Source organism: Staurois parvus, unplaced genomic scaffold, assembly GCF_062004578.1.
Source record: "Staurois parvus isolate SC_StPar_1 unplaced genomic scaffold, SC_StPar_1.0 ptg000096l, whole genome shotgun sequence".
In the NCBI taxonomy this organism is placed as follows: Eukaryota; Metazoa; Chordata; class Amphibia; order Anura; family Ranidae; genus Staurois; species Staurois parvus.
In genome coordinates, this window is record NW_028317892.1 from 5,627,649 (window position 1) to 5,642,377 (window position 14,729).

At 42.6% G+C, this 14,729-nt stretch overlaps 1 protein-coding gene across 1 annotated transcript in view; it reads right to left on the minus strand.

The window, feature by feature from the left end:
• The window catches only part of SRP72 (signal recognition particle 72), a 47,850-nt gene that overhangs the window by 13,761 nt on the left and 19,360 nt on the right, over positions 1–14,729 (minus strand). Inside the window, exons 10-12 of the mRNA XM_089670867.1 lie at positions 14,185–14,313; positions 5,314–5,386; positions 5,172–5,236 (exon numbers count right to left, since the gene is read on the minus strand). Coding sequence (XP_089526993.1) covers positions 5,172–5,236; positions 5,314–5,386; positions 14,185–14,313 — 267 coding nt within the window. The remainder of the gene's footprint in view (positions 1–5,171; positions 5,237–5,313; positions 5,387–14,184; positions 14,314–14,729) is intronic.

Consider the following 14,729-nt stretch of genomic DNA (forward strand, 5'->3'; position numbering starts at 1 on the left):
GAGATATTCCTTGAACATACTTCAGGTAATGCATGTAAAAAGAAAAAAATATACATAAAAAGCTATACCTCTATCTTAGGCTACCTAAAGATTGTGGGTCAGAGGGTTTACAGTGTCTACAGTCAGGTCCATAAATATTGGGACATCAACACAATTCTAACATTTTTGGCTCTATACACCACCACAATGGATTTGAAATTAAATGAACAAAATGTGCTTTAACTGCAGACTGTCAGCTTTAATTTGAGGGTATTTACATCCAAATCGGGTGAACGGTGTAGGAATTACAACAGTTTACATATGTGCCTCCCACTTGTTTAGGGACCAAAAGTAATGGGACAATTGGCTTCTCAGCTGTTCCATGGCCAGGTGTGTGTTATTCCCTCATTACCCCAATTACAATGAGCAGATAAAAGGTCCAGAGTTCATTTCAAGTGTGCTATTTGCATTTGGAATCTGTTGCTGTCAACTCTCAAGATGAGATCCAAAGAGCTGTCACTATCAGTGAAGCAAGCCATCATTAGGCTGAAGAAACAAAACAAACCCATCAGAGAGATAGCAAAAACATTAGGCGTGGCCAAAACAACTGTTTGGAACATTCTTAAAAAGAAGGAACGCATCGGTGAGCTCAGCAACACCAAAAGACCCGGAAGACCACGGAAAACAACTGTGGTGGATGACCGAAGAATTCTTTCCCTGGTGAAGAAAACACCCTTCACAACAGTTGGCCACATCAAGAACACTCTCCAGGAGGTAGGTGTATGTGTATCAAAGTCAACAATCAAGAGAAGACTTCACCAGAGTGAATACAAAGGGTACACCACAAGATGTAAACCATTGGTGAGCCTCAAAAACAGGAAGGCCAGATTAGAGTTTGCCAAACGACATCTAAAAAAGCCTTCACAGTTCTGAAACAACATCCTATGGACAGATGAGACCAAGATCAACTTGTACCAGAGTGATGGGAAGAGAAGAGTATGGAGAAGGAAAGGAACTGCTCAGGATCCTAAGCATACCACCTCATCAGTGAAGCATGGTGGTGGTAGTGTCATGGCGTGGGCATGTATGGCTGCCAATGGAACTGGTTCTCTTGTATTTATTGATGATGTGACTGCTGACAAAAGCAGCAGGATGAATTCTGAAGTGTTTCGGGAAATATTATCTGCTCATATTCAGCCAAATGCTTCAGAACTCATTGGACGCCGCTTCACAGTGCAGATGGACAATGACCCAAAGCATACTGCAAAAGCAACCAAAGAGTTTTTTAAGGGAAAGAAGTGGAATGTTATGCAATGACCAAGTCAATCACCTGACCTGAATCCGACTGAGCATGCATTTCACTTGCTAAAGACAAAACTGAAAGGAAAATGCCCCAAGAACAAGCAGGAACTGAAGACAGTTGCAGTAGAGGCCTGGCAGAGCATCACCAGTATGAAACCCAGCGTCTGGTGATGTCTATGCGTTCCAGACTTCAGGCTGTAATTGACTGCAAAGGATTTGCAACCAAGTATTAAAAAGTGAAAGTTTGATTTATGATTATTATTCTGTCCCATTACTTTTGGGACCTTAACAAGTGGGAGGCACATATGCAAACTGTTGTAATTCCTACACCGTTCACCCGATTTGGATGTAAATACCCTCAAATTAAAGCTGACAGTCTGCATTTAAAGCACATCTTGTTTGTTTCATTTCAAATCCATTGTGGCAGTGTATAGAGCAAAAAATGTTAGAATTGTGTCGATGTCTCAATATTTATGGACCTGACTACATACTACAGACCTAATATCCTAAAGACACGGTGCTAAAACTGGATTTCATGGATTTTCTGAAATATGGCTGAGCTACAGAGATGCATTCTTATGTTTAATTAGTGGTTGATGTTCCAACTTCCCTCTTGCGTATGGATAGCCTCAAAAGTGCATGTCAAGCCAAAAATGTGAATAGACACTACTTTAATAGTAAAGACAAATTTCTGCCCTGCAGAACAACAAAGGAGAAGTCAGTTCCCAACACTCCTGACCCAACCCATATGGCAAACCAAAAATGATATGGCATGGTGAGGGGACGGGACATGGGGAGCAGAATTAAATGCTCGCAGAAGATGACACAAACAGCACCAGGGAAGCAAGGAGGACTGACTTTCAGGATACTAGTTCCTAGGGTTGCCACCTCATCCCTTTAAACCCAAACCTGCAGCGTACTAAAGGCTAGGTGCTTGAAAATCCAATCAGAAGATGTGGGAGTTCCCAATCATCATATTAGGTAAGAACTACCCCATGTTAAAGATTGCAGAGTATGCAAGCAACCAGTATACTCCAGAGAAAGTGGGGATACAGACTTACAGGTTTTGAATTTGGTGGACATAAGCAAATTATACAGGCAAAGGCTGTACGGCAGTCATAAAACTGATAAGAGTGGCACACAAAAAGGTACCCACAGGCAGCATGTGAAGAGGAAAAAAAAAGCAGAATAAAAGCCCCAAGTACAGGGCAAGAAGTTTTTCAGTCCATATAAAACACGAATAACTTGCTAATCAGCAACCCTGATACTGGCAGGAGAGGATATATTAAGTTTAGAGCAGGACCTGAGGTTGTAACCAAGAAGATGTGTTGAGGCAGTAAGTAGTAAAAAAGGTAAAAATGTCTCTTGGTAGTGCAGCAAATTTCTCCATATAGTGAGTCAGCCTTAGTGACCATAAAGAAAAAGAAAAAAAAAAAGAAAAGAAAGGAGGACATAATCACATCTTCTGATTGTAAAGCTGCAAGGAAGTGTGGGGAAGCTTCTTTTTGTGAAGCAGTAGGTAGGAACAGGTAGTACAAAATAGCAATAGCGAATCTTTGTGTACCTTTCCAAAAGACAGAATGAAATAAAAAAGGCCAGGATTACTCTGCTCTAAGCTGCAGCAATTATCAGGAGAGGCCCCCCATCTCCATGGATAGAGGCAAACCTTCATTGTGAAGAAGGCCTCTAGCAGATTTAGTGGAATGAGAGGTGAAGGGTCTGCACTGGAAGGATGGACTTGCAGTAGATGATGATGCCTGGAAAGAGTGAACACATAGTAAGGTAGAAGGGGACAAATCAATTGGGAAGTGCAATTGTGGATAATAGGGTAGGAACTCCCCTTCCCTCCATAACCACCTCAATGTATTCTTCAAGGGATTTTTCAAAGAGGAGGTCACCTGCATAGGGCATGTGCAAACTTTCCCAAACAGGTTTACCAGGCCAAGCTTGAAATTTCTGCATATATGCACAGAAAGTAAATACTGGCTAGATCCACTGTGGGAACAGACCAACACTTTTTGAATTCCCCTTCCTTAGGGTGCAAAGCAGCAAATATGCTAGGAGTGAATAACCTCTGGGGGTTGAGCCAGTCTAAAAACATAGAACCCAATTGGCTTGATCAAGAATAGGGAAAAGCTTTCTATGTATTGCTTTCTTTCTTGAGCCTAATGGAATGTAGATGCTGTGCAGGACTAGGGGCATCTAGCCAGCAACTAGTATGTACTGCCTCAAACAATGAGTCCACTGTACAAAACTATGATGAGAAGCTGAGGATTAACTTCACGAAATTGTGGTGGTAAAAATAGTCAGCCTGTACTTAAAAAAAAAAAAAAAAAAAAAGTTACATTCTGTGAATATAAGTATACCAAGCAATTGAAGTGCTAATGCATAAATATAGTCAGAGAGGCAGGAATGCTGTACCCGCCATTTCCAGAAGTGGCTATAGCCTTTGGAGTAGATCAGATATAGGAGCATTGAATTCTGCTTTAGTCAGTCAGGCCGCATGTTGTGCATCTGTGAGGTAGCCCGCTTCTGGGACTGGAACAGCATCATTTTAAGACCTTGCTCCAGAACAAGGGAACAGCTATGAACAGAACAGGAGTTTCCTCAGGACCTGCAGTAGAATTCTCATTACCTGTCCCATATGTTCCTATGCGCATGTAATTTGCATTGCTATGTGAGATACTTCCCCTGTGGAGTACTCACAGAATGGATGCAGATTGAGGGGGTTTCAGCATGTCTGTATGAAGGAATAAGAAGAACTCAGGTGGTAACCGAGTTCTTGTAATTGTCTCTAAAGTATTAGATAGCAGGTGAGACTGCAAACAATCAACTTGTGTGGTCAGCTGAAAGTGTGTCTGGAAGAGTCTTATTGTGTCTTTAAAGGATAAAGGCGTGTCTTTTAGGATAAAGGAGTTAATGGGAGGTGCAGGGAAACCCTGTCTTCCCTTTCCATGTTGCTGGTCCCAGCCAGGGGTCCAGGCTTTGCCCATCACAGTGGGCATACCCCTGAAGGGGTCTTCAGAGTTTGGGTGTCATAGAATTAGACCAAGGCCATGAACCTGTGTAGCACTCTACACCTAACTACCCTCTTAGATTGTAAACTCCAAGGATCAGGGCCCTCCTATCCCTCTTGTATTGAACTGTATTGTTGCTGTATTGTCTCCCATTATATTGTAAAGCGCTGAGCAAACTGTTGGCGCTATATAAATCCTGTATAATAATAATCTTAGATTGTAAGCTCCCAGGATCAGGGCCCTCCTATCCCTCTTGTATTGAACTGTATTGTTGCTGTATTGTCTGCCGTTATATTGTAAAGCACTGAGCAAACTGTTGGTGCTATATAAATCCTGTACAATAATAATTACATTCATTGCACCATAACATAGGATCCAGTACCCGAAGCAAAAAACATTACAAATTGGCCCTGCCGCCATGGGCTACTGGTACAGTTCCTAAAGTTTACACTAAGGGTAACTGATCCAGAAACTGCTACTGAGCCCTAAGGCAATAAGTAGCCAGGTCTTGATAGAAAAAAGTCAGTCATAGAAAGGAAAACTGTTAAAAAAAAAAAAGTCAATCACCTAAAAACACTAGCAAAATACTGCAGCCTCACAAGAGTTGTTAAGGTTATATGGATACACTGGGGGATGACCAGTATCCTGTCGCCTGGAGGTAATAGCATATAACCCATGGTCTTAGAATCAATCAAGTACACAATGTATGGAAGACTAACATAAGTAAACATACAGAGCTATTGTGGAGCAATGTTTTTCTAAGTGTGCAGGTTTAACATGTGCATGTTGGTAGCATTACCCATCCATATATCAACTGAAGTATTTCACTGTACTTTTGCATTAACTGAGAGACACTGGCTTATTTAAACTTACCATGCCAGGCTTATGTTCCAGTTCTTTGATACTTTTCATAATTATACATGCCTTGGTTACATTACCTGCACAAGAAATATTACAAGTTAACATGCAAGAAAAGGGTAACATACTCCAAAATTTTATAGAATTAAACACAAACCTTGTGCAAGTTTTAGCTGTGCCATTGTAAGTTTGATTTGTGCTGCATTATCAGGATGCAGGTCAGCGAATTCCTGTGAAAAAAGGAAACATTAAAAGAGAAGAAGGGGGGAATATCAGAAAGCTTAGTCACTTAACCACTTGCCTACCAGGCACTTATACCCCCTTATTTACCAGGCCAATTTTCAGCTTTCAGCGCTGCCGCACTTTGATTGACAATTGCGCGGTCATGCAACATTGTACCCATATGAAATTTTGATCATTTTTTTCTCACAAATAGAGCTTTCTTTTGGTGGTATTTAATCGCCACTGGGCGCTTTACTTTTTGTGCTATAAATAAAAAATTTCCAAAAATTTGAAAAAAAAAAAAAAAAGTTTCTTTGTTTCTATTATAAAATTTTTCAAACAGGTAATTTTTCTCCTTCACTGATGTGCGTTGATGAGGCAGCACTGATGGGCACTGATAGGCGGCACTGATGGGCACTGATAGGCAGTACTAATGAGGTGTCACGGATAGGCGGCACTAATATGCAGCACTGATAGGCGGCACTGATAGGTGACACTAATGATGGGTACTGATAGACGGCACGGACTGGCATCACTGCTGGGCACTGACTGGCGGCACTGACTGGCACAACCGCTGGGCACTGACTGGTGGCACTGACTGGCTGCACTGGTGGGTGGCACTGGTGGGCAGCACTGGTGGGTGGGCACAGGTGGGTGGCACTGGTGGGCACAGGTGGGTGGCACTGGTGGGCACAGGTGGGTGGCACTGGTGGGCACAGGTGTGTGAAATTGCAGGGTGGCACAGGTGGGTGCACTGCTGGGCACAGGTGGGCGGAGCTAGTGGGCGCACTGCAGGGCACAGGTGGGCGGAACTTGCGGGTGGCACTGCTGGGCACCGATCATCAGTGCCCTGATGATCGGTGCCGATCCCCGCTCTGACAACTGCCGGTTCTCGGCAGTACTTTCCTCACGATCTGACAGCGTGAGGAAAGTGCAGCCGAGAACCGGCACTTGCATTTCCCTCTGATCAGCGTGTCATTGGACACCGCTGATCAGGTGGTAAAAGGCCGCTGTGATTGGCCTTTTACCACATCACGTGATCAGCTGTGTCCGTAGGACACAGCGATCACGGAGATCGCCGGGTGCGCGCACCCTGGGGCGCGCAGGAGAGCGCGTTCTGGGGGGACGTCATATGACGTCCACTCAGAACTGGCCGGCTGCAGTGCAGTCGTCATTCGGCTATCTGCGGTCGGCAACAAGTTAATATATCAGTCTCTTGTAATATCCTGTACAGCATTACTATAAGTGTCTGTTAATCAATTATGCTGCATGGCAAGGAATTCCCTGACAGAAGAGAGCAATGTGAGCAGGTGGTCAGCTGCTGCTGCACTTCACCTTCAAATCTCAGATTGGAAGTAAAATTGACTTCGCTTTAATGCATAAGTGCAGAGGAAATCAGGTCACTAGCCTGACTGTACAATTACCATGTTAGCCATTTATTAATGCAGAAAGTTTGCAGGTTAAAGTATAAAGGCAAAACTTTTTTTTGGATAGAGTGTGGAAAAATTAGAACCCCTGGTCAGAGTTTATTGCTGTCTGTGTCCCCCATTAGGGATATTCACCATCTCTGTCTGTCCTGTTTACTGTTATCACTGAAAGTGAAAGAAAATATAAAAATTTTGGGTAGTCACCACAAAAGCAATATAGGAAAAATGTTCCAACTGGGACACTAGTTCTCACCTAAAATGAGGGTACTTCTAAAAATGTTCATAAACCAGGGAAAGCGATTAAGTAAAACTACAGTGGATATAAAAAGTCTACTCACCCCTGATAAAATGTCAGGTTTCTGTGATGTAAAACAATGAGACAAAGATAAATCATTTCAGAACTTTTTCTACCTTTAATGTGACTGATAAACTGTACAACTCCATTGAAAAAACAAACTGAAATATTTTGGGGGGTAAACATAAACTAAAATAATGCGATTGCATAAGTGTGCACACCCTCTTACAACTGGGGATGTAGCTGTGTTCAGAATTAAGCAATCACATTCAAAATCATGTTAACTAGGAGACAGTACACACCTGTCATCATTTAAAGTGCCTCTGATTAACCCCAAATAAAGTTCAGCTGTTCTAGTAGGTCTTTCCTGACATTTCCTTAGTCGCATCCTACAGCAAAAGCCATGGTCTGCAGAAAGCTTCCAAAGCATCAGAAGGATCTCATTTTTAAAAGGTGTCAGGAAAAGGGTACAAAAGAATTTTCAAGGCATTAGATATACCATGGCACACTGTGAGGAAAGTCATCATCAAGTGGAGAAAATATGGCGCAAATCTGTGGGGTGATCTGAAGAGGGCTCTGTGCACAGGAGATGCCCTCACAATCTGACATATTTGGAGTGTCTTTGCATGGAAGAGTGGGCAAATATTGCCAAGTCAAGATGTGCCATACTGACAAACTCACACTCAACTCAGACTGAGTGCTGTAAAAAAAAAAAAAAAAAAAAGGGAAAAAGGTGCTTCAGCAAAGTGGGGTGTGCACACTTATGCAAACACATTAATTTTAGTTTTTGTATTTCTACTTCCCTCCACCTAAAATTTTCCAGTTTGTTGTTCAACTGAATTGCACAGTTTAGAGGTCACATGAAAGGTGGAAAAACTTCTGAAATTATTTATCTTTGTCTCATAGATTTACATCCCAGAAACCTGACATTTTAACAGAGGTGTGTAGACTTTTTATACCCACTGTATATTTTAAACCTGAATGGTATTAGGTATTGTAAGTAACCTGAGCTAGTGTTAGTGTATTTTGGGCTGACTAGGAAATACAGTGACTTGAAAAAGTATTACTTCCCCTTATGTTACAGCCAAAAGCGTAAGATGTATTTTATTGGGATTTTATGTGATAGACCAACACAAAGTGGCACATAATTGTAAAGTGGAATGAAAAGGAGAAATGGTTTTAAATTTTTTTTACAAATAAATATCTGAAAAGTGTGGCGTGCACGTGTATTCAGTGCCCTTTTCTATGATACCCCTAACTCAAATCTAGTGGAACCAATTGCCTTCAGAAGTCACCTAATTAGTAAATAGAGTCCACCTGTGTGTGATTTAATCTAAGTACAAATACAGCTGTTCTGTGAAGCCCTCAGAGGTTTGTCAGAGAACATTAGTGAACAAACAGCATCATGAAGGCCAAGGAACACACCAGAAAGGTCAGGGATACAGTTGTGGAGAAGTTAAAAGTAGGGTTAGGTTATGAAAAAAATCCCAAGCTTTGAACATCTCACGGAGCACTGTTCAATCCATCATCCGAAAGTGGAAACATACCAAGACATGACCGTCCACCTAAAACGGACAGGCCGGGAAAGGAGAGCATTAATCAGGGAAGCAGCCAAGAGGCCCATGGTAACTCTGGAGGAGCTGCAGAGATCCACAGCTCAGGTGGGAGAATCTGTCCATAGGAAAACTATTAGTCGTGCACTCCACAAATCTGGCCTTTATGGAAGAGTGGGAAGATGAAAGCCATTGTTGAAAGCCATAAGAAGTTCCATTTACAATTTGTGAGAAGCCATGTGGGGAATACAGCAAACATGTGGAAGAAGGTGCTTAGGTCAGATGAGACCAAAATTGAACTTTTTGGCCTAAAAGCAAAACGCTATGTGTAACTAAAAACTAACACTGCACAGCACCCTGAACACACCATCCCCACCGTGAAACATGGTGGTGGCAGCATCAGGTTGTGGGAATGCTTTTCTTCAGCAGGGACAAAGAAGCTGGTCAGAGTTGATGGGAAGATGGATGGAGACAAATACAGAGAAATCTTAGAAGAAAACCTGTTAGAGTCTGTAAAAGACTTGAGACTGGGGCGGAGGTTCACATTCCAGCAGGACGACGACCTTTAACATACAGCCAGAGCTGCAATGGAATTGTTTAGATCAAAGCATATTCATGCTAGAATGGCCCAGTCAAAGTCCAGACCTAAATCCAATTGAGAATCTGTGGCAAGGCTTGAAAATTGCTGTTCACTCCATCAAATCTAACAGTGCTTGAGCTATTTTGCAAAGAATGGGCAAAAATGTCACTCTCTAGATATGCAAAGCTGGTAGAGACATACCAAAAAAGACTTGTGGCTGTAATTGCAGTGAAAGGGGCTCAGAAGCAAGTTCTACAAAGTATTGACTCAGGAGGGCTGAATACAAATGCATGCCACACTTTTCAAATATTTAGTTATTCTGTTATTTTTCTAAACATTGAAAATCATTTATCATTTTCCTTCCACTTCACAATTATGTGCCACTTCGTGTTGATCTATCAGTCATCTTTCAGGACAGCATACCTGAGGCGATAAGCAAGGAGCTCAGGCCTACCTTAGGGTGGGACTACTGGCTGTAATACCTTCTTGCCGAACGCCAGGTCCTGAGGTGACAACAGCTCTATTCTGTAGTGTCTCACAAAGGTGTCCCACCTTGTCCATGTGGCTACTCGGCTGATCTGTTCGATGGATGCTCCGGCCCTCTCTGCCCAAGAGGTCGCCAATGATCTAGTGAAGTGAGCCCTCAGGTGTAAAGGAACTGAGACCACTGATTGCTCATAAGTTAAGGAAATCGCTTGTCTAATCCATATGGCTATTGTTGGTTTAGAAGCTTGCTGACCCTTCCTCGGACCACTAAATAAAATCAAAAAAGGTAACTCGACTTCCTGAAGTCACTCTAAATGTCATCAAAACACATTCTGACATCTAAAAAAAAAAAAAAAAAGAAAACACCTCTTTCCTTTCATTTTTAGGGTTTTGACAAAAGGATGGTAGGACAATCTCTTATGTCCTGTGAAAACGTGATGCCACATTGGGCAAATAAAAGGGGATCCTGTCCAAGCACTACCCTGTCCTCTAATACTACCAGGAAGGATTCCTTGATCGACAGGCTCTGAAGGTCGCCTATCCTCCTGGCTTTAGTGATAGCTAACAGGAAGGCTAACAATAACAACCTAACTGAAATCTGTGCCACTGGCTCAAATGGTGGCTTGGTTAACGCCTCTAACACCAAGATTTGATCCCAAAGCCGGAAAACTATGAATCTTAACAGGAGTTACTCTCTCCCTGGCCCACAGAAACCTTTTAATTGGGGCTCAGAAGCAAGTTTATGGTCTAAATAAACCAATAAGGCTGCCACTTGCACCCTTTGGGTGTTTACCGCTACATCTTTATCCACCCCTGCCTGGAGGAAGTCTAAGATCACAAGAACCATGGGAAGACAGACTCCATTTTTTTTTTTTACACGAACTAGAAAATACCCCCCACAGCTTGGCGTATATCTTCCTGGTTAATTGTTTCCTACTGAAGAAGAGAAGCGTGTATCACCTTCTCGGAACACCCCCTTCTCTTGAGGATCTCCCTTTCAAGAGCAAAGCCATTAAGCAAAAAAGCTCCGGATTGAGGTGCAGTGTTGGCTCCTGAAAGAGGAGATCCTTCCTGACTAGAAGATGCTGCGGGGGAGCCATGGACCACCTCTTCAAGGTGGTGAACCAGGCTCTTCTTAGCCACCATGGGGCTAGTAGGATCAATCTGCAACTGGACCGGCTCAACTTCTGTAGCACTCGCGGAATCAATGCCAAAGGGGGGGAATACATACGCCAACCCGAAGTCCCATTCCTGCACGATTGCGTTCAGACCCTCATTCCCGGGCCATGGAAAAATAACGCATTACTTTCCTGTTTTTCCTGCAGATAAAAAGGTCTATTTCCGAGTTGCCAAAAACCAGACTTAACTGAAAAAAAGACCTCGGGATTGAGTTCCCACTATCCCTGGTGGATTAACTGTAGGTTGAGAAAGTCTGATTTCGTGTTTTCCGTGCCCTTTATGTGGACCGCAGAAGATACTGAAAGAACTCTGCTTCCTGCCCAGCCTAGAGTCTCCTGAGCGAGGTCCAGGCATTTTTGGGATCTGGTGCCCCCCTGATGATTCAGGTATGCTGTTGTCGACGTATTGTCTGACAGAACTTGGACATCCTTTCCAACAATCCTGTCCTCAAAAGACTTCAAGGCCTGACCTACTGCCAACAACTCCCTGTATTTGGAGGAGATCCCCCTTATGTGCGGCTCCCATGGGCCCCGAGCTTGTCAATCCTCTATATAAGCTCTCCAGCCCAACTGGCTTGTGTCCAAGGTTACCCGCACTGGGTCCCACTGCACCCACGGTCTTCCTCCCCCCAAATTCTAGGGCTTGATCCACCATCTTAGAGAATATTTGGTATTCTGTGAGAGCGATACCCTCTCATCCAGCGAACCAGTCTTCCTGTCCTACAAGGATAGGAGGAAGGACTGGAGCTCCCTGGAATGCAGCTGCGCCCACTCCACAGCCGGTATAGAGGCTGTCATGAGCCCTATGACTCACATGATGAGCCACCAGGAGCAATCTAGAGACGTTATCAACCCAGAAATGGCCCCCACTACCTTGTCGATCTTTTCTCTGGGTAAGAAGAGCCTCTGGACCTTGGAGTCCACTATGTAACCCAGGAACAGCTTGGTCTGGGAGGGAGTCAATTAAGGACTTTTCCCGATTGACGATCCATGCCAGCCACTCCAAGGTGAGGATTACTTTTTCCATATCTCTCAGAACTTGTTGCTGTGAGAACCTGTAGATCAACAAGTCATCTAGGTAAGGGATGATGGAAATTCCCTGGGAGGTGTAAATACTCAGCCAGGACTTTGGTGAAGATTCTCGGACTGGCTGCCAGCCCGAATGGAAGGGCTCCGAACTGGCAATGACTGACCCTTTCCTGCGTGAATATAGCAAAGGCTTGGTATTCCAGGGCAATGGGAATGTGGAGGTAGGCGTACCCGAGTTCCACCGTGGCCATAAACACTTGAGTAGAAGCTTGTGTACACTGTAAATAGTCTCCATCATACGGAACTTTTTGTACAGCAGGAACCCGTTAAACTTTTTTAGGTTTATGATCAGTCAGAATTTTCCCGACGGCTTCGGGACCACAAAGATGTGGGAATAGAATCCCTGAAAAAGCTGGTCCATCTGTACCGGGACAATTACCTCCTGATCTGCTAAATCCCTGATCCCTCCCAAGAGACCCCTGCCTTTTCCCTGTCTCTGGGGGGACAGGTTTGACTTTTTTGGACACTTGCAATAGAGCTGCGTCCAAACAGGGGGTCTTGAAGAATTTCTCTTTTTCCTCCTCCCCAAAGGGGTAGTGTCTTTTCCAGGGGTTAGTTTTAAGTCTCTCCTCTCAGGATCCTTCCATTCTCTCAAAACAATATCTTTGAGAGTCTGGTGTATGGGTAGTACCCTGGTATGCGGCTTCACCAACCCTCTATACATCCTGTCCTGGGCTGAGGCCTGCGTCGGTGGGTCAGGGATGTCCTCTGAGGCGTAAATAGCCATTAGGAGCTGTTCTATCTCATCTGTAACTTTTCAAAACAAGTGGTTTTAGATTAGGTTTGCCAATGTGCTAGGAGAGGTGGTTCAGGAAAGATTTCTTAAAGTTGTTCATCTTTGTGTAGATGAGGATGGAGTCCTTTTGTGATCTTTCTTGGATAGATAGAGATATCTATTTCTTAGTTATATATTTTTATAAACATTTAGAGTACAAAACCTTCCAAAGTAAAAATGCCTTTGTTAACCAGGACAAAACTGGTAAAAAAAAAAAAAAAAAAAAAGGCCTGGATTCTTTCCTAAATGCACATATTATAACTGGATACTAATAATTATAGGTAAAGTTGATCCAGGGAATATCGGATTGCCTCTTGGGGATCTGAAAGAAATAGTTTTTCCCCTGCTGGAGCAAATTAAGTCATACTTTATGGAGTTTTTTTTGCCTTCCTCTGGATCAACTGTAGGTATAGGATAATGTATATGGGTTTTTTAACCAACCACTTGCCCTCCAGACGATTTTCCCCCCTTGCTGACCAGGCCATTTTTTGCGATATGGTGCTGCGTTACTTTAACTGACAATTGCACGGTCATGCAACTCTGTACATAAATTAAATTTATGCAACCCCCCCCACATATAGAGCTTTCTTTTGTTGGTATTTCATCATCTCAATTTTGAAAAGAACAAACAATATTTTTGACTCTTTGCTATAAAACATCAAATAAAAAAATAAAAATAAAATGTATTCTGCTACTAAAAAAATCCAAATACATGTGAATTAATTGGTTTATGTGAAAGTTATAGCGTCTATAAAAATTTTTTTATACTAGTTATGGCAGCAATCAGAGACTTATAATGGGACTGCGGTGGGCATTCTGACACTGGGTGAGAACTAATTAACAACCACTGACATTTCCAGTGACACAAATACAGTGATCAGTGCTAATAAAAAGCACTGACACTGTACTAATGACACTGGGCAGGAAGGGGTTAACATCTGGGGCGATCAAAGGATTAACTGTCTGTTGTGCTTACACTGTGTGCTGTTTTACTAGGGAGACATGCTGCTTTCTCTCTCTCACAGAGAGAGAGAAAGCAGCTTGCCCATGTTGACAGGAGAGAGATCTGTGTTGTTTACACAACACAGATCTCTCAGCTTTAGCCACAATCACCAAATGCCGGCTGAGAAATCACCGGCCGGGACCCGGTGACAAACATCTGCTGCAACCAATGGCACACTCGCCCCCTATCCAGAAATGCAAAATCACGTATATATTTACATGATTTTACGCAGAGCGGCCACCCTGTAGCAGTAAACCTGCTATAGGGTGGAGCTTAACTGGTTAATTTGTGTGTCTTTTTTTTTCCTCTGTTGGTTGAACTGGATGGACTTTTTCAACTATGTAAAAAAATTGCCCCGTTGTTATAAATGCATCATTTGATCTGAATCTGAAAAAATATAAAAGGGAACAACAGTTCTACCTGCAGCAACTCTATAGCTTTTGCATGCTGCTTCTCCCGACACAGCTGAGCAGCTTGAATGAGCACAGGAAGGAGATGTTCAGGTTTCTGATTTTGTAAAGCGGTAGCTAACTTTCGACACTGTTCAGCCTAAAAACCACAACACAAGTACACATTAGAAAACATCATGAAACCAAAACATGTAAACATATAACAACTGGAAACAAACACTACAAATTATTAGGAGTATTGAAGGGGATTCTCTCCCCAGCTGTAGCTCAGGTTTTTTTTCAGTTAAATTTTCTCCTATAGCTTACTTCCATGTCATGATTGGTATCTTTATTCATTTTGTCACCATGCTGATTTTTTTTGGTTCTGTTGAATGGTTTCTTACCATTTCTGTATAATCTTTATACAATGCAATTATTTGTACTGCTATATTCTGTTTTATTTTTATTCAAAAGATTTTGCCTTCTTGGTAAAAAAAAAAAAAAAAAAATATAATAATAATAAAAATACTACTACTACACACACAAAGTTTGCATACCCTGGCAGAAATTGTGAAA